Genomic DNA, 27,700 nt, shown 5'->3' with positions numbered 1-27,700 from the left:
ACCCCATTTTCCTTCTCTTGCTCACCTTGCATACCAACGCACTATGTTCCTGTAATTTTTAAAATGACATATTCGTTACCAAAAGTTGGACTTTTTGTGGTTAATATTTTGGTGGGCAATCCATTGTATCATTAACTCTCAAATAATAAGTTGGGACCCAAAAGTCGGTCACGGAGCCATTTTGGGTGGGTTGCTGGTAAAAAAGATACAAACGGCACCCAATGAAATACTGCAGTTTGCTCTTTCAAACGAATAACTAAAACATACAAGTTGTAAAACAATGATTCAAGTTTCAGTTGCGCTGGTTCGAGGTTGGTCTCGGCTATTCATATTAAACACGTGTCAGATGAGTGCTTGGAAAATAAGATTGAGCTGTTATCAGGTGTTATGAAAGATAAGTCTCCGACAAATTCAAAATGAAACAGAATGTATGTTGTAGGAAACGAGCGTTTGACTCCCAATTTGGGTGGATATCTCTTTCGAGACTTATTTAGAAACAAAAGCTGCACAGTCGTAGCCCAACATCGAGTCAAGTATAAAAATGCTTTTCCTGCAAACTGAATGTGCATTTGCACATTCTTGTAAATATTCATTCATATACTCGGGTTATCTTATCTCTAAGTTGAAGGCATGGCATTGCTTGAGTGCAGAGTCCAACGTCTTAAAGAGGAAATATGTGCACAGCAATAATGTGTGACACTGATAAATCACTGTCTTTCACCTTTGGATTGATGGTCATCGTTTCAGATGCAATTTACACCAGATAACACGATTAATCTGCTGAGCAAGTCACATGGGTCACTCCAACCACAGTTGTTCTCAATGAGCTTATTTTTCCAAAGGGAATAAACTCAGCCCACATTTTTTGAGGTGCAATTGATCTATCCAAGAGGATTTTGCTTTACAAAAACAAGCTTTATTTGGACTAACTTCATGAAACAATTTTTTTCCCCACACCGCTCATGGGGAAATTTCTGGCAATTGGATAGTGTACATAATTAATTGGCTAATCCAAATCTCATTCAATTGATGGAAGGTGTCTTATAAAAATAAGGTCTCGTTAGGATACAACTTTTGACACTAATTCCATCACTCTGAACTCTACTTGGAAGAGGATGCTTTAATATAAATAGAAAATATGATTTTGGAGTGAGTTATGAAAAAAAAATCTCCATTAACCAACACTGAATTGCAATGTATTTTGTTCATGTACCAATGGTGCACTGTACCACATTTGCTCAGTCTGGCAGGCACATTATGTTTAAAAAAAAAAAGTCAAGGGACAATTGATTGGGTACTTATTTACTCTAAAACTAGGTAGGCGAATATATTCTCCCTCAATAAAAATGAAGTCAAATAAAGAAGTGACAATTTATATGCAGATTCCTACGCTTGTTCAATCCAACCTGTGGCAAAAGGAAAAAAAAATGATTTGCACAATAGTTTACATTAGCTCATAATTAGTTAATAAAACATATTGTAACATCTATCCATTTTCTATAGCCGCTTATCCTCACAAGGGTTGCAGGCTTGCTGGTGCATATCCCAGCTGACTTCGGGCAGTAGGTGGGGGACACCCTGAACCTGTCACCAGCCAATTGCAGGGCAAACCGAGACGAACAACCATTCACGTGTCTAAATATAGATAAAGGGGAAATTTAAAAATGAAATAAAAACCAAGTCAGAATAGATAAAATTATCAGACAGAAAGACGAAGTGTTAAACAAAGAACCCCAAATCTTAACACTTTATTAATCTTTAACAGACAAACAAAAATAAGACAAATACTACACATCTATTGCACTGAACGCAAGTTGTCAGAGGAATGGGGAGAGTGCAAGGTAAATAACTACAATCCAGAATATTCCTCTCTTATTGGGGGACAATCGTAGAAAAAGCTGTTCTGAGAGTTTGTCAAGAGTTTTTTCTTCTTGAGCAATCTTATTGTAGTTTTGCGTTGCTCCTGGAGTACATCCTGATCCTCCTCTTCGAAGATGGTCTTACGTACATTTTCTGTGCCAAGGTTTCCCAAATCCTCTAACACCTGGACAAAGAATTAAAATCAATGGTTCACAAGTGTGGGTGGTACTGAATAGCTGGGCTTTGACAAAAAAAAAAAAAAAAAATCACTGACCTTTCCTGTTGCTTCACAAGAAAGTGGACTGAAGAATGTGACATCTGGGCTGGAAGAGTCATTTGAGAGGTTCTCACTGAAGTTTTCCTCCTGCCATAAAAATGAGGGAAATGCATTGCGTACACACACCAAAATAAATAGCATTATTTTAAGAAAGTTTCATATTGTGACACCGGTCTAATAGTTTATTAAACACGATAGTAAATAATAGTAGTAGTAAATTAAACACGATGGACAGTATATAGCACATTGCATGTGCCCATAATGTAACTCAAGACGACAAACCTCAGTGAGTTCCCGGCTGTCCACATTCTGACATTTGCCGTGGTCGCACTGGCAGTTTTCAGAGCACGCAGCCATATCTTTGCGACAACGACACCGCTTGCTGTTACACAACCCTTTACATGAACACTAAGACAAAAATATAGATATTACATGCTGAGTTTCTAATTAAAACATTTAAAACAATGCAATAAGTAAAGCATTTAAGTCAGTCCTTACCCCGGTCGTTTTGGATTTCCTCGAGGCCTTCTCCGCCTTTTCGCGATGCCAGTCATTCTCTTTCTGAAAGTGCATACAAATATTCATTTTCCCAAGCATTTCATGATCACTCAGATTTGCTTCATCGTTGAGTGTATCCCTTGTCAAGTGAAATCATGATTTTTCACGAGGCGACAGTCACTAGATTGGAACTCAGAAGAGCAAGACTTTTGCCAAGAACAGCGATCCTAATTTGGATGATGGCCATATTGTTTATTTCCTTCCTATAGCTGATTTTTCTTTTCAGCATTAGCCAGAAGAGCTAGAGAATGTTACGGAGGAAAAAAAAACATGCAATAAAATTCTTATTCATATACAATTCTCCTTACCAAATCTATTCAAAATGTTGGAAACCCGTGATTTTTTTTTTTTTTTAAAGAATAAAAACATGTTACCTGTCTATATTGCAATAGCAGATTTTCTTTCTGCTGGCACAGGTCACGCAGATTCTGGAGCTCCTCATCCTAAGGCCAGGAATTACATCATTAAGAAATACTTACATGTTTGGTTTTTGAAATTCTGAGTGGATAGGGAGTAACCTGATCTTTAAGACGCTGCAGGAGGTCTGCAGTCTCATCTCTTGTGTTGTTTTCTTCATCTTCGTGCTTCATTTCATTTGACTGTTGACACAAAGGTGTATTCTCGAGCTGGTTAAGGAGACACTGGACCTATGGCGAAGTACGGGAAGAACAAGTATTGTAGAATTAGAGGTCACGAAATAAAATGTGAGAGATTAAAAAAGATTTTAAAAAACTCAGATACTTTCTCCTGGTGCCTCTGCTCTAATTCAACAAGCTGCTGCTGGTGCTCCATGTCCATAGTGGACATCATTCTCCGCTCATCTGCCAGTGTTTGGATGAGATCTTTTCCACTGGCTTTCTCTGCTTGGAGGTCACTCTCAAGCTTGGCTGCACCAGTCTTCGATGACACTAGCTGAATAAGAAAAATGTGTCATGATCACATTTCTCACACAGGAAAATCATGATGAAGGGGAAAAAAAAAACACAAACAAGAAATGGCAGGATAAAAAGTAAAATTTAAGCACATTTAACCACTGAGGTAAATGCTTGTCCACACAATTTTTAAAAAACTAAAATATAGTATGTTGTCACAGTTAGTCTGTTTGCGTGTTTTATTTTCTTCACGCAAGCGGGAAGACTCACCTCTGACATCAAGACTCGGACCAAGCTCTTGGCATCAACGATGCTTATGATGCCATCTATACGCTGTTTCAGACGTCCCTCAGCATCTGCAGCAAGGATCTTCTGCTGAAGGTCGGCGATTTGGGCATTCCTGTTCAGATGATGAATGGCACCCCAATAAAACTAATGTTAAATGGCAATTGGTCCAGAATCAAATATATCCATGTGGTAGTTACATGAAGCTCATCTCCTGGTGACCATTTTCTGGTGACCAGACCAAGACGTTCTGATTCGCGCAGAATTTAGTTTCTCTGACTAACCTGAGTTGCATTTCTGTCTGTAGGTTCTCCAGCTGTTTGGTCAGAGGTGTCTCCAGCGCCCCCTGGTTCTCCAACTCAGAAAGCAGCAGGGTCCGACGCTTTATAAACAAATGACACCCGATCAATCAATTAATACTTCTCAAAACAAAAACGGGTGGAGCAAATACACAACGGCATCCCCTGAACAAAGCTCCCAAAAGCGGAAGGGAAAAACTCAAATACCCCATCTACGGAAAATAAAAAAACCTTCAGAAAGAAGCACAACTGGGAGGAGGCCCCCTCCAGGCTCAACAGATTGCGTTAGATGCCACATGGCAAAAATAACATATTATGCCATATTAAGCAGTAAGTGTTCAAACGAGAGATAACTCACCTTGATTTTAGCAGGCGGTTGCTCCTTGGCATCAATCTGCTGCTTGAGGTGCGTTATCTCCTGAGCCAAGACTGTCCTATCCTCCAGAAGATCGTCGAGATGACGCCGGGCCTCCTCTGTGCTAACCAGAACCTCTACCTCACTGAGAAACCAATTCTGATCACATGAAGGCACACAGCACAGGTTTTACATAAATTATGGGAAATGCATACACCTCAAGTACATGAAATACTATACAATTAAAAGCAGGAGTAATTATTTCATCAAGGACGTAGGAGGACATGAGGGAGAACACTACCTTCAATTTTGCAGCAGGTCCCTCCATCCTCCTGTTCTGAGAATCTTGACGTTTCTCTACCACTTCACTTCTCTTCTGCAGTGCAGCTTTCAGCCTTTTGTTAGCAGCTGCAGCCTGTTGGTCAAAACATGCACAGCTGTTGTAAAGAGGAAGTCAGCTCAAATTCCAAAACATGTCAACTAAATTTGCCATTTCATGATTTTGCACAGTGAAATGGAAAAAAACTTCACCTCCTCGGTTTTACGTCGCAGAACATTGGCCTGTTTTTGGAAATCCCTCTCCAGTTTAAGCAACTCGTATTGACGTTTGCGATCCTGTAAAAGTAGAAATTTATTTTAAATAATGTGTGGCACAGAACACGATTACTGTATTCTGGCAGTAAATATGGGTCCATAACCTGATGTGCTGTATATCACGCTTTTAAAAGTCACAGTTATTTAAAATCCTCCAAATCTGTAAAAACCAGTAAGCCTTTTTTACCCCCTCCCTCATCGTCTGCCATAACAACCAACTGCAGTGTGCAGCTCTCATTGTGTATCACACATGAATCCTCCTGCTTTGGAGACTCTAACGCTTTCAGTGCCAAGCGTTATCGGAAAAGGAAACCTAGCGTGCCAGTATATTTAGCATTTTCACTCATTTTTCAAGGCCAACAGAATGGCGCTATTATCAATAAAAAAACGTATTTGATGATAATTGTATTATTATTTTAAAAGCATGGTGAATGTTTGCTATTGTAACAAATGTTGTTTTGTACATTTTTTTTCAAAATAAAACTTTCGACAATGTAAAAAAAAATGTCTTCAGCAAAAAAAGATTTTAAAATGATATATTTCAGAGTTGTTATTTCAATACCGTGACAGTTATGTACTTGCTCAAGGTTATCTTACCTTCAGAATCTGATATCGTCCCATGCCTACCTGGCAGTGTGTCAGGGAGCCGCAAATACTGTACCTTTTCTTTCAGTTGAAGCACCTCTCTCTCCTTCTTGCTCTTCCACTGTCGGAATTTCTCAGACTCCTCCCTCATCTGCCTCATTAGTTGTGTACGTTGGCACTTCATCGCCTGTAGAGATGATGTGCTGGTTTACTTACACGAGTTTAAAAAAAAAAAAAATGTACGAGTTCCATCTATGCAGTAAATGACTGCAATATTAGACTGCATATCGGAAATGCAGTTTCAGTTGTAGTTAATAAAACAGAAGCGATATTGAAACAAGAACCAAAAAAAATGCCTTTTTCTGGCCACACAATGAGTTTGACTGTCTTCAAGCCAACAAACATAACGGTTTACCTTTATTTCCTGCACAAGACTGCTGACTTTCTGAACTGACGACTCTTTGACTTTGAGCATTTTTGACTGTTCAAGAAGCTTCTTCTTCATGTCGACCAGTTGGCTCTCCAATTCCTGTAGACGCTTCCTGCGCTGTTCGCTTAGCCTACGGTACAATTTTGCAAAGTTAGATGCGGAGGTATCACTTAAAGGTGTAAAAATGAAATGTCTGAATAAGTAACCCAAGGCACATCTATGAGCGTACTTAGCATGGTTGGCATCTTTCTTTGCAGACTGAAGTGCCAGAACAAGCTCCTCTTTCTCCTTTTGCAAGGAATTTACTGCCATCTGCAGATCCTGCACATTATTCTATGGGATTAAAACTAAAAATGTCAAATCATGACGTGATACATCACCGCAGTATAAGTGGGGCGAACAGTCCATATACACACATACAATGTGCGCTCTTTCTTTTTTTTTCATTCTACCTCCCCTTTTCCACAACCTCTGAGCAGTGATTAACACTATATTGCAGGATACACTTCTCTAACCTGGTGCTGGGACTGCACAGACTCCAGCTGGCTATCATTCTGGCACATCTTCTTCACCAGTGCCTCCTTCCAACTCAACACTCTGTTCAGCTCGATTAGCTCTTTAGAGAGCTGGGCTTGCTGCAGCGCATGGTGGGCTGTGAAGCTATCCACTGATTTCTTGTCCGCAGTTGTATTGGTTTCCTGATGTCAGAAGGGCAACACAATTTTATCACTCAATGATACAATTCCGGATAATGCATATTACTTAAAAAACAAACAAAAACAAAACAAAACAAAAAAAATTACAATCGTAGATTGAAAGACACACTGATTAGTTTCATTGTGGGGTGGGGGTCTATGTACTTACAGAGGTTGACTCATCTGCTTCATTTGTACTGCTATTGCCCAATACATCTGAATTGTCCCCTCCTGCAGCCATGGCATCAATAGCAGCAACAATGCCCGCACTCTCTCGCTTAAAAAAAAAAATTAAAAAAATAAAAAAAAAAAGTCATTAAAATTAGCGGTCTTCCAGACTAAGCCCCCCCTGAGAACAATAATTGGTCGCAGCAGTGAATCGTAATCACTGGATGTAATTTCATTTGTGGGCAGCCCCCTATTGACAAAATATTGTGTCCCAAGGGGTAGCGGACGGTGAAAAAACAAACAAATCCTAAAACCTCCAATGTTTATCATTGCTTGGTGGTAATTTTCATACCTTAAGCTCCAAGATAACCTCTTGCAAATTCTTCATCACCTCTACATTCTCTTTCAACTCCTGATCCTCAAGAGTTTCCAAAACCTTTTCAAGGTCGACTCGACATCTGCAATCACAAACACAAGCATTAGTAAGACACAAGGACCAGTAAAACAAATTTCACAAAACAAGCAGTCACAAAAATAAAACTTCAAACGAGTAATCGACTAATAGAATTTCTAGTCTATATGACAACATGAAAAAGATAAAAAAAAAAAAAAAACTTACGCTGCATGACGCTGCAGTTGTTCCAGTTTGCTCTGCAGTTTCTCATTTGTTTGTTCAATCTATAACAGAGTGTGACAAGCAAAAAGGATTTCTTAAAAAAAAAAAAATATATCATTTGACATGATTTATTTTTGCTTTTTTTTTTTTTTTTTTTTTTTAATGCAAATTAACTGCAACATCCTCATGCCAGATGGTCAAGAACCTTGGGGCCAATGTTTTTCACTCACCATAATGATCTTCTCAAACATGAGAGCAGTTTGTTCAGTGGTTTCACTCAGCTCCTTGCACAATTTATTGTTTTCGACCTGCAGATTGCGGTTCTGTTCCAGCAGCTCGTTCACGTTCTCACCGGAATCGGGCCTGGGAGAAACAAGAGCAGGACCGAGTAAATATTATAACCTCTTTTAATGACTGGATGGTGTTCCTCCTGCTGTTTACCCAGAGAGCATGGGTGCCACTCCTCCGCGGGCATGAAGAAGCATCACCTGCAACTCCTGGACCTGTGGACAGAAAGACTGTCAGCACTCTTGTTCAATGGCCAACACATTGGTTAGAGTAAACACATGTAAACTACACCCAATTTAGCGGGGTCCACAGCCAATAATGGACATAGTGATGAATTCCAACAATTTCACATGGGTCAACCAAATATGATCTGCATTTTTTAATGGCTTTTCTTGAATTGGGCCAGAATTTGCAAGTGTACTTGTGTACTACTCGTGTTGTTTTCTATGCACCTGCTGCTTCAAGCGGCTAATTTCTGCCATCATGGGGTCGATGTTTACAACAGGCTTGTTTTTTATTTTCCGAGCTCGGTCGGCATATCGCAGCGTGTTGATGGTCTCCTCCATGTTTGAGTCCGCAGGACTGATGCAAGCAATCATGAGCGTGTGACTGTTGCCTCCGAGGGAATCTTTTCAGGTACAGCAAACAGGCAATACAATTAAGCAATTCTTTCTAATGTAAACTTTAAAAATATTTTAAAGATTTTTTTTTTTGTTTAAAGAAAAAAGCTGACATCCCAACAGTTGGGTGAAAACTAATAAAAGAAATATAACTTTCAAATAATGCCAACAACCAGTATGCACATTGCTCATTCCAAATATCATTTGCCTAGAGACAAGAAGGTTCTCAAAAAGGAGCGATATTTTCTGAGGCTGACCTAAAAATAAATCAAAGCCTACCTTGTAACAAGCGTGTGATTTTGGAGTCTCTGTATGGCACAAAGGCGTTTTTCTTACTTTCATCCCCCAGGGCACTGATCACATTACCCAAAGCCAAAAGGCCTCGATTGATGCTGATGCCTGAGAATGAGAATGTTATTGGGTACACAATCTAATGTAAGAGCAATTTTATTGTGGAACAGAAATCTTGAGGTGAATGTCGCATTGGAAGCAAGGTAACACGAGGCAGTGGCTTCAAGGTGATGTACCTTCCTTTAAACGAGCCCCTTCTGCTTGGGTTTTTTTCTGCCTCTCTGAACCAGCCAGGTCCACAAGATGCAGTTTTGAAACAACTGAGTCGACTCTAAAAAGATTATGGAAAATAAAGGAAGCAGACTAAGAAGGTTGACTCACATTTCCATATCTGCGTGACTCTAATGTGAAGGCACTTTAACACTGCTGTTTTAAGATCAGCTATTTTCACATAAAAGGTGATTCCATGCAGAATATATATATATATATATATATATATATATATATATATATATATATATATATATATATATATAAAAACAAGGACTAACGGCTAACAAGGACTCAAAAATAAGATGATAGCTTTGAGATGAAAATTTTGATGCTGACTTGTTTTCCCCTTTGCGTTGCTCCAGTGTGACGGTGAAAACAGCATGTGAGCGTGATGAGGCAGCGTTCATCGCTGTGGAGCCCACAGTGCGAACAGAGTTGCCGAGCTCCAAGCAGCCTACCATTTCCTGAGCAGTGACTACCTGCTTCTCAGTTAACCCCACAATCTGGAAATAGACATAGAAGACAAAAACAAAGCATAGCGTTTGGAACGCGTTATTTGTCAGTATACTTAAAAACTTGAGGGTTGAGACATTTGATTGAGGATGTCCAACATTTACCTTGATGCCTCCTTTGGGATCTTCCCTAATGTTCATAGGTTTATTTGAAGTAGTACACAACAAATCTAAAACGTCTTCATTGTAGACCTGTGATTGAAAAAAATACGGGGAAAAGGGACTATGTAAAAAGATGAAAAATGTAAAAATGATGTCACAGCAATATTTCTTCAGAAAAATAAAAAATCACATCACCTCCAGATATGATACTCTTAAGATAAAGTCAGAATCTGTTTTCTTTTCCTTCTCCTCAAAGATCCTTTTGATTACTCGCGGAATGACACCAACAGAGGGATCGTTCTCTTGTGCTGATGTATACGCTCCTCCCATAGAAAAGGTCTTTCCAGAACCAGTCTGTCCATAAGCAAGCACTGTGGCATTGTAGCCTACAACATAAAAAAAAAACAAAAACATAACAGCGAACCTCTTAGCTAGTTTGGTCATCTTCTCCCGCATATACAATATGTATATATAGTGAAATAATTCAGCTACCTTTAAATAACCCAATTAATAAAGGAGATACAGCAGCAACAAAGACCTCCTCCTGCTCCACGGTGGGATCAAAAACATAGTCATAGGTGAATGCCTTCTCTGTTCCAACCACCACCTGAAAGAAATGTATATTTCACCCTAAAGGAAATACTGGGGGGACAGTTTGCCTGAAGAATACTCAGCGAGAAAGAATTTATGTTGTATAATGAGCAGTGAGACACAGACCCTTAATTATCCATGACAGTAGGTATGAGTGTAAAAACAGTTGTCTATAAGCACATGAGACCAAGTCACGGGTGTACATCATGTCCAACAGGAGGACAGTCAATGCATGGATGAAGAGCATCCAAAGGCTCAGGTAATGTCTTTTTATTTCAAAGTAAGGCTACATAGTGATTATATCAGCTTACATATCACATACAGTAAAACTCCTCTAAAATGAAACCTGCATGTGCAGAAAAAAATCCCTCATCCAAGCAAGCCTTTTCCTCTTTCTTATGTCCCCATACAAAAAAGCATAATAGATGTAGCATAATACAAAATGTTTTGTTTTTTTTTTTGCATTTGCGTTGCACTGAAATTCAATACGGCGAAAACGAGCCTGCAGGAAAAGTCGAGCTTGTTTTATACTTGACGCACAGGCATGCGTTTTGCAGCACTGTATACTCTGAGCGGCTTTCCCCCACAGACGATATTCTCCCATACTATAGGTGGCAGTAAATAGACTCTACAGCAAACAAACAACACGACTCTATAACAGAGGTAGAGAACCCAGGTTAATTCAAACGATTTAAACAAAATCCTCATCTCTTCCAAACGTGGTGCTCACTAGGAATTGTTTACGGTACTTATATTACAGTCAGACGAATCATAAGGTGTTTTTAATCGACAAACTTCCATAAGCAATAGTTAGTCTGCCATGTTGTCTTCCGGAAGCTACGCGTTGCGGAAAATGTCTTCCGCGTACTCTGCACGGGGAGGGCGTGGTTACTAAAATAACTTCATCTTGATGCATGCAGTCGCACGAAGGTTGAACCAAGGCAATGCTTGAAGATGGGATCAAATTAATAAAGATGAAAGATGGATGAAGCAAAGTGAAAGACATTATGCCAGAAATTGATGTACGTAAGTATGAAAATGAATGCTTATTGTAGATTTCCCAATTTCTTTTTTTTAAATGTTGGATAGTTTTGTTTTCAACTTCAGGCAGATTGAAGAGCACACAACATATTTTTATGTTTACATCCGGGACATAGATTCACTATAGTGAAAAGTCCCCTGTTGTGAAAAATCTCTGGCTGCAAATACGATTTCGTAGTAGAACACGGACCTGTGGTTCTCCTGGTACAAAAGTGAGGCAGCACTGACATCCCTCGTTGACCTCTTTTGGTACCAAAGGACGACAGCGCAAGGCAACACGCACTGGTATGACCTTTGCGTCTTCGTTGGTCATGGTGGTGAGTTTATCTTTAAAAAAATAAAATAAAATAAAACACACACACACGCAAGCGACAGCAGTTTCTAAATGAAAATGTCATGCTGTTTAAGTAGAGAACCACAGTATTGTACATCAATTCCATGTAAACCAAAGGTGCCCAGGTCTGGTCCTTGAAAAGCTTTATTCAGCCAGTTTTCTATGTAACCTTCCTCCAAGACACCTGATTTAAACAATCAGGGTTGTTATCTTCTGCAAAGATTTCTGATGAGGAGATGATTTGATCTTGGTATGTTGTTGGAGAGTAACGTTGAAAAGAGGCAGGATAGGGGCTCTCTAGGACCTAACAGGCATTCCTGCTATAAACTCTCACATTTAATACATCATGTGAGATACTCAATGATGCCATGCTATTGGGGGAATACAATGGTGTATTCATACAAGCACACACAAATATACACAAAAAAGGGTAGAAATTTAACGACATAAGAACTATTGAATCAATGAATTCCTTTGTACAGCCCCTGGCAAAAAAAAAAAAAAAAAAAAGAATCACCACTCTCAAAGTATGTTCATGCATTTATTTAATTCTGTAGAAAAAAAAAAGATCGCAGGGATAACAAAAAACAAAAATAATTTCAATTGGAAACTTTTTTTCAATTCACTTTGAAAAACACTAAAGGTAATCAAGAAAAAAATGTTGTAGGAGTCATTTAATGGTTAGTTATTTTTAGACCAAGCAGAAGGAACAAACTATGGAATCATTAAATTCAGAGGTAAATATTATTAAATCAAGAAAAAAATACGAAAGACAACACACCACTAGTACTTTATTGCACTACCTCTGACATTTTTTACAGAAGCCATCATTTTTTTTCTTCTTCTGCTCGTTCAAAAAAGTAAATGACTGACTACCACATCGTTTTGTTGATTTCTTTTAGTGTTCCTTTAGGCCAGAAAGTTGCCACATTACTTTACATGTGTCATGCTTGTGATCAGATTTTACAAAAGAAAAAAAAACTGCAAGAACATCGTCCGAGTTTCTAGATCTCATCATTTTTACCAGGGGTTGTAGTTTCTAACGTACGTATCATGCTCGTCTCATCTCATGCATTTTCACTACTGCTGCATTGTAACGCCAGTTAGTTACGTCTTTTAATTATGTCGAACTCTTTTGCTTTTTAACGGAAACGACCGAAACTCGGAAAACCAATGCCAGTGGGTGTACGAGCACAAACAAAACCTGGCTTACCTCGCTGGGTTTTCTGCTTATTTTATACAAACGCATCCGACGAAGGGGTCCGAAGATAACAGCCAACGAAGCACAATTCTCCACAAAGCGAATGAGCACCTTGCAACAATGCTAAATCACAGAACTATCATGAGTGTGAATCTCTTGCCCGCGACATTCAAACCTCTTGCTCCGCCTTCTTTGTTCTTCTTCTTTGGTTTTTCTTCTTCTTCACATAAAAACGAGGACGCCTCCGTGCTGCTTGGTCTCACGACTGACATTACGAGATCAAATGGAAAAAAACAAACAGCGTCAACCTTTTTTTTTTTTTTTAAATAATCTTTATTTGCAAAAAGATACAATTTTAACAAAAATACGACCGTCGTAGTAGACTATGAAAAAAAAGAACTACTCAATATGTACTACAATCAAGATTCTGTTTAAAATATATCACGGGTCACCAACTCAGTGCAGCTTCTAGATCATTTTAATCAGGTGCGTTGCAGGGTTGCATTAAAAAAAACGTGCTGGATCATCGTTGCCCTCGACAGAAAGACTTATCATTTCTGCCTTACTAAATTTATATGACAGAACCAAAATAAATTAATTAAGGTTTCTGGGTACTTTTCACAAAAGATACAGTTCACATTTCATTTCGCTTGTATAGATTTTAGCTGAATAGAATTTATGAGTCAATTTAAAAGATACTTCTTTAATCGTCTTTGTAATTAAACATTCGGTGGTTAGCAAAGAATAAAATTGCAATATCTTTCTGGATCAATTATCAATTGTTATTTACAAAATGACTAACTAAACACGTCCGACATTTGAGTCAGTTGGAGTAAAACAATCTGCTTTATGGTTATTTAGTCGTTTTACCCTCAGAAAATCATACACACACCTGAAGGGATGCCTCACTGGGATGTCCTCATATGTGAAGAAACGCCCTTCACTATTAAACAACTGATCCACCCAAAGAATCTTGTTTTCAAAACAATACTTCAAAAAGATAAGAGTTCTTTGTTAGTCTATACAACATAATTATGAGGTGATCAGTTAATATGCCACATCACATAAGATAAAACATTGACAATAAGAGTCTCTTTTCCTCCTCTTTTCTTTCTCAGCTACAGTTCAACTTTGCTTATAAACCAACTTATTTCTAGATACAAAATGCTGCATGTATATTTATGGTAGAAGCTAAGTTTAAAAGTAAACAAGCGGCTGTGGTGTATGTTGATGAGTAGCATACAAATAGAAACAATACTATATTTTTAAAGCCTCACCGGATTATAAGACTCACCAACAAAAATTGAACAGAAAATTATTTTTGTCATGTATAACCTGCACCGTACTATAAGGTCCAGTTGTAACATTAGATATTAAATATTACAAAAAAAAACAGCTGATACGCCACACCGGACTGTCACCTGCAAGGTTCAAAGCATGATTTTTTTTTTAAAAAAAGTAACGGCTTATAGTCTGAACCTTACAATATTTCAATTCCAATCCCATGTCGGTCCGCTTCAAATTCCAAGCACTGACTATCATTTCCAAATACACATCCATCCTCTGTGCCGTCGCTCGAGACAAAAAGAAAAACTTAAGTTACACACATCCATTTTACATTGTCTTCTTTTCATCGTAAATAGTTTAACAGGGTTAATTTGATTATGATACGATTTAAAACAAATAGCATTCGTTATCATGATGAAGCAATTCAAGCTTACAGTGGGTGAGTGAAGATCTCATTTTTGAAACAAGTGATTGAAGAAAAATAGAGACAAGGGCAGGATACATTTAAAGCTAAATACAAGGTGGTGGACATTCTAGTTTTTCCAGGTCACATTTATGTGCCTTAAGATAGATGTGCTAAGAAAAGAAGTATTGCACAGGATATATATAAGTGCAAACAGAGGAGAAAGATCTGTTAGAAAGTAAGTGGGTGACAAATCATCCTTCTTGATGAAATGGGTTTTCAGCCTACCATGAAAAATGGGGAGTGACTCTCTGTTCTGGCTGGAAGAAAAAGGTCATTACACTGGAAGCCAGAGGCGAAAACAGCTGAGTCCGGTTAAATTGATGACAAGGTCTCTGAACAGAAAACAACTTTACATGCAACACAACCAGTCATTGCAAATTGCTACATTTATGTTCTACGTGTGTCATGTTTTTTTTTTTTTTTTGCATACGTTTTACTCTTTAAAAGCAGTGACAGCGCTGTCATGACCTTGCGCTAGGACCCGCAGCATTATTCACTCTAACACAGCCTTCTCTTCTGTGACACTTTTGAGTCCACCTAAAAATGATGACGTTATATTTCTGCATACTGTGAGCGATGACAGCACATTAGTGATTCTTCAGGCAGAGACAGGCCTTATATGATGCGCAGTGCACTGTAATTAAATGCCTTGATCCCGGTCACTGACTTTTATGAACAGTACACTGCCGAGCATCTGATACTGTAGAGGTCATGCTCTAAAAATGTGTCATGGCAGGAGACCCTTGATGGCAATGGCAGAAGACGCAGTCAGAAATAACTCCACTGAGGAAGCAATAGGTAAACCCTAGTAAGTGGATAAAATAAGTGATCACAATGACTCATTTTAGATACAGTAATTTTGTTCATTTGAGTAGGTGCAAAAATATATACGTTTGCAATACATCATCATTAATACAGTTACAGCAAAACCTACCTAATTGCAACCTAATGAGCTACCCTGGAGACCAGGAGATTTGTGCTCCATCCAAAGAAAAGGGTTACAGTGACAGTATTTTAAAAAGTTTATGACTCCTGCACACCTTGACAATGAGAGCACCACTGCACCACCTGGTACTGTGAATGTGCAATTACACTTTAAATGGCAAAAGTAAAACCTCTTCTCCGTGGTCATACGTGGACCCTCCCCACCATTTGAGAAGGACTGGCTTAATGGGAGTATATCCCCTTTGAGTTAAATAAAGCAGAATCCACATTATATTATTCTTTGAGTAAAATGACAAGAGATCATCAGTTTCACTAGTTATACTTTGTGTTTTTTTTTAAATTGGTGGTTTGTGATGAGATTTTTGCGATGTAAACTAAGTTTCGTGGCACAATAAACGCTGGGAAAAAGTGAGGTACGATTTCATGCATGCGCATGAAGACGTGCGTGGAAGTGCGCGCGCCGTTTTGAGGAACGCGCGTTCACGCCCCCCGCCCCCCTTAAAAAACTTTGCGCATTATGCGTAGCGAGGGGGCGCAACCTAATTTCTAGAATCCGGTTCCGTCGTGCCAAAGATACCGACGCCTGTGCCCACAGAGCGATCACAGGGCTCTCCTACCCGAACCGCACCGAGTGGTAGCAGCCGAGAGACGGGTGCGCAGCGAGGATTTCTCCCGGCTCAAGGACTAGAATGCGCTTCGTTATGTACCCACTTAACCGGATGACAGCGCGTAGACAAACCTTTAGCGCAAACTTTCCGCTCGGCGTTTGACGCGGGTGCGTTATTGGGGGTTCTGTTGAGTTAGGTCCAAGAGCAGACTGTGATGCAGGTGCAAACTGAGCGCTAATGTTCCTGAAATGTCTCGCTCTGCGCCGACGCGGTCCATTGTGCCACGGCAGCCCCGCATTGACAGATGCCATTTTAGTCTGCGTGGTCCCAGCGTCTGGAATCCCAGCAAAGTGTTGTGTAATTAGAAGTTGTAGCAAACAAGCTGACGGAATAGGAATGAGCGTCCATGACACTGTGAAGCTTTATGAGCTCCAGGCTTCTGCTTGAAGAGGTTTGCGGTGCCTGTCGGCTTTATAGCTTGGACCAGGCGGCTCCTGTCAAACGCGGCCTGAACTTGTGTGCTTGTTGACAAGCCTCGGACGGTGTCGTGCTCACTGCATTGCCGGGGCTCGAAGCTAACCATTATGGGGAAAATTGTTATTTTCGCTTAGTAAAGTCACGCGTAGTCAAAGCGGCAGCGCTAGGGTGACACTGCAGTCTTGTCAGCACATCGCCCACTTCGGCGTTCGACCCCCCCCCCACACCTCCAAAAAGGGGAAAAAAGAAAAGCCGACAGCGGAGTAGGGAATCGTCCGCCATACGTATCAACGCAGCGGGATTCGTACGTGTGGTCGGCGTCTCCCCCCCACCCTTCCTGCGGTGACGGTTATGGGTCGGAAGCGGTGTGTAGGTGCAGATTGTTCCAAGATGGCGGCCGGGTGCTGCGGGGTGAAGAAGCAGAAGCTGTCGGGATCGCCCGGGTCGGGGGGTCCCGGCGGGGTGGGGGCGGGAAGCGGGGTGGCAGGAACCGGACATTGTGGATCCGAGTTGGGGATTGGCTCCTCGGCGACCGTTGCGGGAGCGCCGAACGTGAGCAGGGCGAACGGCCTGGGGGGACCCGGGGGTAACGTTAGCGGCGCTGGTAGTAATAGTGGGAGCGGCGGCACAAGCGCTCTGTCTACTCTGTCTCCGGCCCCGGTCGGTTACACTTCATCCGGTCTCAGCCCTAATCTCAGCCCAGGACCTGGATCGGGAAGTGGAGGCCGAAAAATGGTCGTTTCGGCGGAGATGTGCTGCTTCTGCTTTGACGTGCTTTATTGCCATCTGTACGGATACCAACCTCCAAGAACACCCAGGTTTCCAAACGATCCCTAGTAAGTCACAACTTAATTGTATTGTTGCTCTTGCTGCATGCTCCAAAGAACATTACCCCGCTGCCACAAGGAAACGTCCTGAACGGCAGCCTCCCGAGCCTTTGACTCCGAGTTCAGGGCGCAAACTGTCACATTCGAGAAATCTTTGACATGAACGATTTTAATGTGAAAATCTCTTGTCTGTGGCCAGTTGGAATCGGGGCCTTGTCGGAGATAACCTTACTGACTGCATGGGTCTACACAACGTGAACATATAACCACATTGGCGAAAATTATCTTACGAGCACGAAAATATGTGCGTAAGAAATAATGTCTTTCGTATTTGATCCGGATTCCTGGTCGCTTCTCGACACAATTTTTGATATTACCTTTTAACTCTTCTCTCGCCGGCTAATGTAGCTAAGCCTGTCGGCTACTAGCTATTAGCATGCCTCAACAAAAAGGGTGGAACGAGCAAGATCACTGTTATATATTCAATCACACAGAATCCCGTTTCCGAACAAAACATTGCAATACAAATTGATCGGTATATTCGCAATTCGTGCGCTTTTAAACCTTGTTAGCTCTACATTTAAAGAACTCCATATTGCTACATTCAAAGCTGGGTTTGCCTAGCCCAGTCCTTGTTACCAGTAGCTCGACGAGGAAGCACTTAATGAGATTGTAATCATTAACCGACTGCTTCAATGTATTAAAAGCTCATAATGCTTTTCGCCCTATAACTATTTTGTGACTTGTAGTTAGTTTGATGAGTGAATTGTAATCAAGTAGCTAATAACTGCCGTTAGCATCAACAACAAAGAGATGGTTCTTGCCTGTTCATTTGTGCTTTTAAACTTCCCCGATTTCAACATGTTATCTTATATGAGTACTTGCAGTGCCGGGTAACTTTAGATAAACGTGGTTTCAATTATTTGGATTTTTGTTTGGAATGTCAATATAACCGAGCAAACGAAGAGCATGAGTTTTTTTTTTTTTTTGGAGCACGCCTCATTCAAAGATTGTAATCTGATATGTTGAGTCTGCGATGGTTTAGCGTTCACAAAGCTCGTCGGCATCTCTTTTCAAACATACAGTCGGCCTAAAACCGTCAAGAATGAATATTGTAGCAAATATTGTTCAATGACTGGTAATATTAATCGTAATTGTTAAGTGTAAACGTTTAAAGACTTTAAACCCAAACACTAAAGTAATGGTTACACAACCGTGCTAGTAAAACACAAGTCACAATCATTTTTCGACTCACAAATTACAACGTTAGTACATATAACAACTAAATGAACACTAGCATATGTTTAAAAGACAGCCTTTATCCATGAGTTGTCAGATGCAGGTGTTGTTCATGCATGGCTAATGTGCGTTTCTAGTATATTTGCTGTAGATGCAACAATACCACTTTTTTTTTCCATACAGAGTATCTGTACAAGTGCTTGTATTTGCATACTTCCTGTTGCTGAGTGCCAATTTTTAACAATGCCTTTCTATTAAGAAATTGTGATTTTTATTTTTAAATTATTCAAATATTGTAAAAAAAAAAAAAAAAAGTCTTGAACACTTGTCACCCAAGTGACGATTTTAACGACTTAGATTTTAAGATCCAACTGCATGTCTTTTTTTCAAGGCTGCATTTTTCATTTAAATAAAGCCTTTAAAACAAGGCATTTCACCTAAGTGGCGTTTCCTCACAGGTACCATGTAAAATGAACACCTACAATAGATAAGAGACAAAGGAGAATCTACTCTGCCAAAACAAACATAGCATCTGTTGGGTCATAATCTAAGTAAGTAAGAATACAAACTAAAGTGAGTGCTTCATGTAAATAGCACCGGCCGTAAAATTAAAGTGCGACTCGCCAACTGAAACGATTGATATTTGATCAGATGATCAATTCCTTCTTTTTATATTCAGTTCCGTGGTGGCCTTGACAGGAGTGCGGCTGCCTCAGCCAAAGCCGAGCAGAGTCGCTGACTTGGCTCAAGAAACTTCATCATCTATTTTGCAAAGCATAATTTGTAGTCAGCTAACAAACTGTTGCCATCCCTGTATACCCTAAATTACCTCCAGAGAGTTGATGACTCCACATGCCTCCAAGTTACCCCAGGCTGGTGAAGTTTTATCTGTGGTATTGCTGCTTCCCAGTTAATTGTGTTTATTCCTTTATGTAGATTCTACATATTCCTTTATTGTTCTACATTGTTGAACCTTTGGTATTAAAGACCATTTATTTTTTTTTACCCACAGTTTTTTTCCCCATTCCTCATGAAAGCAGGTCTCATAATGTTACCCCTGACAGACCTTGCAAGCATGACTAATTTTACCTTTCATAACAGGAAAATCCGCGGACTTTCCCACAAACGAAAGACTGAAGAACAACAGAGGCCATGTCTCGGTAGTTGTGGTAGTTAGAAATTTGCCCTCCAAGTCCCAATGCTCACTGTAAGAAACGAGCCTCAATAAACGGAACACCATGTCGTCTGTGCAATCATGTCAAGTGCATCATTGCATTGTGCAGTTTTGGGCTTTAGATGTTTTGTCATAAATGGTTGACTTCCATCTTCTGAGTGTAAGTACTTGTCTAACACCTCACCAGTCAAGTATCTGACTCACTTTATGTGAATACATTCTTTGGTGTGTTTTTTGAACCAGTTTGTTTTAATTAGAATGGAGCCAAACTCTTAAGACCTGATTATGAACGTTTTATAATGCTGAGTTTCGAACTAAGGAGGGGTGATACACTTTTATTCGGTTTTTGGCTCGTTTTTTGTGGCGGCAGCCAAGTATGACGAAAGCATTTGGTGAATCCAATATTGCAAGTGCCAGTAAACGTTGCAGTATTTTTGAAGTTTAAAGTGGGTGTGCCATTCAATGAGAAGTGAATCACTTCATAAAGCACACGCTGGCCTCAATCAGTTAGTTACAGTTCTTCCTCAGCAGTGCATATTGCTGGGAATTGGTGGCACAATATTCTATATTTCAGAGTTGTCTAAATTGTGGCCCAGGGGCCATTTACGGACCGCCATTTTTCAGCACCCAGGGAATACAGTATACAATAAATAGCTTAAAAATATATATACATGTAAGAAATGATCAGTTGCTTGATTTGGTGTAAAAAAAAAAAAAAAAAAAAGTTGAAAGAATCTTAACGCTTGCATTCTTCCATTTTTCTGTATGTACCCCTCACATGTAAACTACCCCTCACATGTAAACGTTTGTTCAGAATCATGTGAAGTCAGACATGCATGCCTGGATGTACCAGTTGCATTGATTCATCCACTCTACATTTTCATCATTTCTTTTGCATATTTCATTCACAGGCAACCACGCAGACAAGTGCTAATTGTTTCTCAGTCTCTATTTTTATGATCGTCTTGATTCAAACGGCTCTTTTTGCAGGCAAATGATGTGTTCCTTCGTCCCAAAAAATATAACATCCCCATTAAATGCATGAATACTCTTCTTTATGTTTTTCAGCCCGCTGTTTGTCACATGGAAAATAGGCAGAGACAAGCGGTTGAGGGGTTGTATAGGTACATTTTCTGCCATGAATCTGCACTCAGGACTCAGGGAGTACACCCTTACCAGGTGAGTCATATTACTTTAATGTTTGAATTGGTTAGTTTTAGACTATTTTTATGGTATTTATTACATATACAAGGAATAGCAATTATTAAAAATCCACAATATGACATTGCAAATGTTCATTACACTGTTGTGTTCTTGCTGACAAAAATTTGCAACACCCTCAACACCAAAAATGACTCTGTGGTGTAACGTGGGTGACAGACATTTGCTCTTTTATTTTATCCATTAGAATGAGAATGAAATTGTTGAATGAAGAATTGTTGTCTGCATACAAGCCATCCCTGAGGAGCAGTTGAAAGTTTTGTCAGTGAGTGAACCAGAGTTAGCTTTTTTGAGTGGTTCAAGCTTGACGCAAACTGGGAACATCGTTTCGAGGCACCATATTGTTTTTAGTTGATATGCATCCGTATGCAACCGTAACATGCAAACTAAAGTTCTGCTCGACTCAAGTTATCATGTCGTAACAGCTGTCCTTCACTTCCCTCAACGGACCTCTGGTAACACCCTCAAGATTCATGTTTCAGACACAATTTTGCAGTAGATTACAGTGTTCGAATAAATATTTGCTTCTACAAGTGCATTTTTTAGAGTATACCCATTTGCCGTAATCATCTTAGGTCAGAGTACTGTTTTGCCAAACGCACAGTTCCAGACTCCATGTTGTCTTGCTCAAATTGTGTACAGATTACATTTGCTATGTGACCACACCTAACTTCAGTTTTTAGATAACAGACCCCAGTGTCCCTTTTTGCGATTAAAATGGCTTTGTGTAATAAAATATGCAAGCATTCCACGTTAATGGTGTTTTCTTGGTTTTGTTTTGCAGTGCCCTTAAAGACAGCCGCTTTCCCCCCATGACAAGGGATGAGCTGCCTCGCCTCTTCTGCTCAGTGTCTCTTCTCACCAACTTTGAAGACGTCGGTGATTACCTTGACTGGGAGGTGAGCGCTACAGCTTTGTGTACCGCAGTCAGAAGAGTCATTCACAGAATATGTATTGTATTGGTGTGTGTATATACGGGTCAATATTACAAAGAAGGTGTAATATTTTAACACACATTTACACACCTATTTTCGAGCATGAGGCTTAATTTTTAATGTATTCTGTCCAAAAATGTACTGTTTATTTTATCTTCATAGGTGGGTGTTCATGGTATTAGGATAGAGTTTTTCAATGAAAAAGGATCAAAGCGCACCGCCACCTACCTGCCAGAGGTTGCAAAGGAGCAAGGTGAGATTTGTTTCTTGTTATACAAGTTGTTTACGTTCTTGTCATTAAAAAGTCATATGGTTTGTTGCCTGTTTCTTTTGTGAACTGGCAGTCTTGGGTCTGTGAGGTAGCTAAATTGTCAACACCGGTTATATACGTTATTGAAATGCAAAACCCATAATGTCCACTGAAATAACTTGAAACTTAAAGGCTATAAGACCATCTTCCAAGCTGCTAATCAACCATGGGTCTTCTAATGTTATAATGACCCCAAAACACAGAGCAAAAACACTCTAGCTTAGACTAAACATTGAACAATCTGAAGCTTCCCCTGTACATTACCAGTAGGGCACCAACACTTTTCTCAGTGTATATCATATATACAAACATTCATAACACGCATTCATTGGAAGCAAGTGTTGTTGAAAGGCATGATTTGGAAAATGACATTTCTCTCAACATAGTTATACTACAGAATACTCTTGTATGTCCCTGCCACTCATTCAGTGACATAAGCATTTTTTTTCTGTAGGTTGGGACCACATTCAAACCATAGATTCCTTACTACGAAAGGGAGGTTACAAAGCTCCCATCACAAATGATTTCAGGAAGACCATTAAGTTAACCAGGTAAGTTCACATCGCAGTGTGTAGAATGGCATTGGTGGTGGAATGCATATATAAATTCCTCACTAATTTCTGACAATTCTAACTAAGCCTGTCACTATCGACTTTTTGAAATCAAATACCCCTTGAATAATTTTCTCAAATCTACTAAGGTCGAAGGTATGTTGAAGTTAGTGAGTATCATGTGAGAAAAAGAAACATTATGTATTACCTTCTATACGTCTGAATTTTTAGACGACAACCAAATTTGCTTGTGTGTGACCGGTTAGCAACCACACTTAGCATTAGTGTGTTAGCAGTTACCATTTAAGTTCAACAAACACAAACTACCTTCTACTTCACACATAAATAATATTATATGTAGCCTAAATAAGTAGCCTTACTCAACTTGGTCTACTTTTTCTCCCAGCCCTAATTCAATCAATTATAACAGTCAGGGAGTAAGCTTGAAATACGCTGTTCTGACAGTACATCTTTCCTTACTCTTAGGTACCGTAGCGAGAAGATGACAATGGGCTATGCGGAATACATAGCCCACCGCCAACATCATCACTACCAGAATGGCATCGGTCACCCTCTTCCACCCTACAACCATTATTCCTGACAGCGAGCCGCATGACCAATCATTGGACCTCTCCGCGGACCTTTTCCCAGGAGAGCCCGCCCCCTCCTGGTCTAGCTATTTCTACTACTGTACCATTTTATGATGATAGTTTCCGTTGCCATGCCGGCGGTCTCCCAAGACGCCGACTTGGCAACGGTCTGCTACAAAGCATCAATTGATTACGGCAAGAAATTCACCTCTTTGTTGTTTTTCTTGGCCCGTGGTTTTTGCAGCATACAAAGCCCTTCATTTGTATTCTTCACATTTTAACCTTTATTATATAGTCTACTCAGCAAACCTAAACAGGCGTTTAACGCTGTGGCTGGAAGGACGGTGGATTAACCCTGCGTATGTATTGTTTGGGCTTTGCTATTATTTTACATTTAATCATTTTCTTATTTTCCTAACTTCATCTAAACCATGTAGCAGGGTCGCTGTTATTCTTACTCAAAGGCTGTGTCGTGTTATCTACTCTGATTCCTCTCAAAAAAAAAAAAAAAAACGATGCTGAGGTTGTGTTAGCTTTGTGAGTTGGTATTTTAAGTAGATGAAATACGCTATAAGCCTCAATTACAGTACTGCGGAGTGATGTCTTCTAAGCAGCATTTGTTGCTTTTGTTTGTGTTTTTATGTGAGGATATTGACAGTCCCCCCCCGAAGTGAAGTAGAAATTGGATTTAAAGATTTCTTCACTGGTTTTTAGTTCACCTTCCCATCTCCATTTATTTTGTGCTTACAACCTTATCAAGGAACGTTAAACGTGGTGAATTGTTTTTGTGAAATGGTGCAAATCCCCCCCCCCCCCCCCCCCCCCCCCCCTTTCTCTGTAATAAGGTGGTTTGTGAGGGACAATTTCAGAGACCACAGTGTGCCATGTGACAGGGAATTTTAAAGCCATATTCTCGCCATCATACATTCACAACGTGTCATTCTCATGATTATGTGTAGTGGTAGAAACATGGCCTCCGTTTAGCGGCGTATGATGTCATCAAAATCTGCAGTTCAAGAACAGGAAGTACTCTTGTTTTGTCAGCTGTGTAGTTACAGCAGAATGAGCATAAATTAGAGTAAGCAGATAAGACCCGAGAAGACATCTCCCATCGAATCTTTGTTGTGACACACACACACACACACACACACACAGAGTGGGGCTTACGCGTCACAATGTAGACTGCTTGTTTTGGTTTGAACGACTGGAATATTTTTTTTTTTTGAGAGGTCCTCGTTACTTGACCAACATCTTTCGTAACAGCCTTGACCAACCGGCAGATTCTTCACTTGTTTCTTTATGCAAAAACGTCAAGGGCTTTCGGCACTCCATCCACCGCTCACCCGGACTGACGTTTAAAGTTGTGTTGCCTTAAATGAATGCGTTAACAAGAAATGGGGCGGGAGAGGGCGCTCGGTTCTTGCTCTTGGACTACCGAATTGGCCGAGAGTTTCAACTGAGCATCAATCTCCTGTTCCATTTAATCACAGCACAACCAGAAATGATCTGCTGCAAAACCAAATTGACCATGCTCTTTAACATATATGTCTTTGTATACACATGCAATGTGTTGAGTTGCATGTATGTATGAGTATGAGACCTATGGTTTTCTCCATGATATACAGTATATATTATGCTTGGACACTCTTATGAACTTATATGAGTGTTAATAGACAAATATGGTGCTATCAGACCTCATATTGGGGTGGTCACAGCTTGTGACTGGTCATGCGGACTCATCGATCATATCATATACTTAAAAAAAAAAAGATGTTACATGTAAGATTTTCTCTACTGTATATTGCTGCGAAATGCGGCTTATTTTAACATGGAAGGACAAAAAAAAAAAAAAAAACGTAGCCCCTGCTTTCATCAAATCCATTGTGGGTGACTATTGGGATGAGTTCCCTATGGGAAAACGGATATTCCTTCACATATAATGAAGCGGGATGACTCCCAGCAGCAGACTATAGAATGTACTGTTAGCATTCAATTAAGATCTGTTGTGAGAGAATCTTACATGTGTTACCTTTACTCTCCTTGAAATATGCAGATCTGTTCAACAGGTGTTTTTTTTTTTTTGTCTTTTTTTTTTTTCCTTTGTCACAAGTGTCAGCAGCAGGTTTGAAAGGACAAGAAGTTCACGTTAACCTTCTCTTCTACACCCCTTCCGTACACACACCATGGCCTAGTCTCATGGGCTAGTCCAGTGGGTTTCCTATATGCGGCCAGGGGCCAAAAGTGGCCCTCCATCCATTTTTCAGCTGCCCATGGCAAGGAAAAATTTAAAAGTTGACATAGAATGAGAGGAGGATGCCCCCTCAGCTCCAAGTAATAAAGACTAATTGGTTCATGTAAGCAACAAAAGCAAAAATGGTTTACACCGCGTTTTGCTCTGTTTGACAAGTTTGCTCTTGTTTTGGTTGCAAACGCAGTCACTTTTCGGTTGCGGGACTGGTCTTGAATGTTCTAATTCCTAAATCTGTTATGTAGCAGTTATAAATGACTTAAAATGTAAACAAGAACTAGGTGGCTCGCTTCCTCAATTTTAGCCAAGTATAAAAGTCACAAGAATTTAAAAGCAGCCATTGCATCCTTTTATTTTTCCGTATACGGCCCTCACATGCAAAAGTTCGGACACCCCTGGCCTAGTCTGCGCCATGTGTTGGTGCATCGTTTGCCAGTAGTTTAGATGTTGCTTTTTGAATGCCTAGATGGAAAAAAAAAAAAAAAAAAACTCCTTACAGAAAGGCTAACCTCAACCCTCCTCTGCACATCTTGAGTTACTCTCTCGATGCCGGATTGCTTGTGAAATAACGAGTCCTGATATTCAAACAAAGCGAAAGGCCCAAGCCAACTTTCACATAGAACACAAAAGCATTGATACCTCATTGGATATTGGACTCCACCCCCCCTAGTTTATTGTAGCAGTTAAGTGTGTCGGCTCCCTTCAGAGTTCAGCTTGTCATTTTTCAGCTGTTAAACCTGTCTCGTTTGACTGAACCAAAGATCCTCGCGGCCATGTCCAAAATGCTGCTCTTACGGTCTGACTTCCTGTCCTTCAAAAAAAAAAAAAAAAAAAAAAACACCCCTGCAAGTTGACGGAAAACATTCGTTTGTGTGTCTGTGCGTGTGTGTGTATCAATCTCACAACTGTCTGGACTTGTTAAGCAACCTAATGTTTTCAATGATTTTTCATTGAAAGTATCACTGAAGCCGTTCATGGCATCAAGGGTGGTCTGAAATGGTTGCAAATTTGTTACTTTTTACTTTTGTTTGTTATTGTTATTATTGCTGTTTCAATTCAAAAAAATGAAACTCCCATGGTGTGCCTCGTAGCTTTATGGGTTTATAAATGTTTTTTTTTCCCCCCCACAAGACCAGCAGTTATACTTTGTATAAAAGATGGGATTTTTTTTTCTTACTTTTATGCCATTAAAAAATGAAAAGCCCTGTTTTCTTTACTCTGGACCCAGTAGCTGCACTGGTGTACAATCGCACTGAAACAGTAGATGAGTAGTTTGGGGGGGGAGGGGGGGGGGGGTGACAAATGAAATAACTACAATAAACTTGTTTGAAACTTTTTTTACTATGTGAGATTTAAAAAAAAAAAAAAAGAAAATGACTGTTTTTGTACATCAAAAGTTCTTTTCAAAAGAATATTTTGACTCTAGTTTCAAAATTATTTTAGTGGTTTTCTATGTTCTGAATTTTCCAGACACATACTTCTGTGATGTGTCACTGTACAAAATGAACTTTTTTTTTTGTTGCAGTGGCCTGATGGGCTGGGAGGGTTGCCTGGCGTAACTCCTCATACCAACTTTTAATTTCTTGTCATTTTGATTTTGAAATCTTTTTACTCTGCTTTGGTAACTTGATAATGATGGAAAAAAACAACATGAACCAAGAAAGCTTAACTCCCACCCCTGTAGAACTTAGAACCTTCCTTCTCTCCTTGAATTGCTGTTAGTGTGGTAAAACTTGAAATGAGCATTTTTATCATAATATGACCCCAACAGGTAAAGAAAAAAAAAAGCAAAACATACAAAACACAATTTCTTAAAAAAAAAAAAAAAAAAAGCAAATGATTTGGGGTGGGTGGGTGAAAGGATATATATAGATGGGTTATCTGAGTATGTAAGCAGTGGATGTGAAGATAATGTAGTTTTAAAACTTGTTACATTTTAAAATCATTTATTCAATAAAAAGTCAACTCAAAAGTG

The 27,700-nt window shown here is 39.7% G+C and overlaps 2 protein-coding genes and 1 long non-coding RNA gene across 4 annotated transcripts; 2 read left to right on the top strand and 1 right to left on the bottom strand.

Moving 5' to 3' along the window:
- Nucleotides 1–1,719: 1,719 nt before the first annotated feature.
- On the bottom strand, nt 1,720–13,016 carry kif4 (kinesin family member 4). The gene is made up of 30 exons (XM_088441771.1): nt 12,860–13,016; nt 11,503–11,639; nt 10,173–10,287; nt 9,876–10,066; nt 9,684–9,770; nt 9,403–9,569; nt 9,030–9,124; nt 8,782–8,901; nt 8,335–8,510; nt 8,036–8,097; nt 7,825–7,957; nt 7,598–7,656; nt 7,331–7,436; nt 6,980–7,087; nt 6,631–6,813; nt 6,345–6,448; nt 6,101–6,245; nt 5,762–5,872; nt 5,038–5,121; nt 4,808–4,921; nt 4,510–4,665; nt 4,137–4,234; nt 3,838–3,967; nt 3,437–3,607; nt 3,214–3,342; nt 3,070–3,138; nt 2,636–2,698; nt 2,420–2,545; nt 2,135–2,224; nt 1,720–2,044 (listed from the first exon to the last, which is right to left on the bottom strand). The coding sequence occupies exons 2-30, from the start codon at nt 11,623–11,625 to the stop codon at nt 1,850–1,852; spliced, it is 3,510 nt and encodes a 1,169-aa protein (XP_088297897.1). The 5' UTR covers nt 11,626–11,639; nt 12,860–13,016; the 3' UTR covers nt 1,720–1,849.
- Nucleotides 8,857–9,745, top strand: LOC148408903 (uncharacterized). 2 transcript variants are annotated; one of them, XR_015868665.1, is made up of 3 exons: nt 8,857–8,996; nt 9,084–9,251; nt 9,429–9,745. It is a non-coding gene; the product is annotated as an uncharacterized LOC148408903 (long non-coding RNA). The 2 variants fall into 2 exon arrangements; XR_015868666.1 differs by having other exon boundaries at nt 8,880–8,996; nt 9,088–9,251.
- Nucleotides 13,017–16,070: 3,054 nt separating the features above from the next.
- On the top strand, nt 16,071–27,697 carry ammecr1 (AMMECR nuclear protein 1). The gene is made up of 6 exons (XM_088440502.1): nt 16,071–17,466; nt 20,939–21,049; nt 21,876–21,990; nt 22,189–22,279; nt 22,791–22,887; nt 23,374–27,697. Exons 1-6 carry the CDS (start codon nt 16,982–16,984, stop codon nt 23,486–23,488), a joined length of 1,014 nt encoding a protein of 337 aa, XP_088296628.1. The 5' UTR covers nt 16,071–16,981; the 3' UTR covers nt 23,489–27,697.
- Nucleotides 27,698–27,700: the final 3 nt, after the last annotated feature.

Source organism: Hippichthys cyanospilos, chromosome 18, assembly GCF_059441005.1.
Source record: "Hippichthys cyanospilos isolate Australia breed blue-spotted pipefish chromosome 18, RoL_Hcya_1.0, whole genome shotgun sequence".
Classification (NCBI taxonomy): domain Eukaryota; kingdom Metazoa; phylum Chordata; class Actinopteri; order Syngnathiformes; family Syngnathidae; genus Hippichthys; species Hippichthys cyanospilos.
The sequence above is the reverse complement of the archived record's forward strand: the minus strand, read 5'-3'. Positions and strand labels throughout refer to the sequence as shown.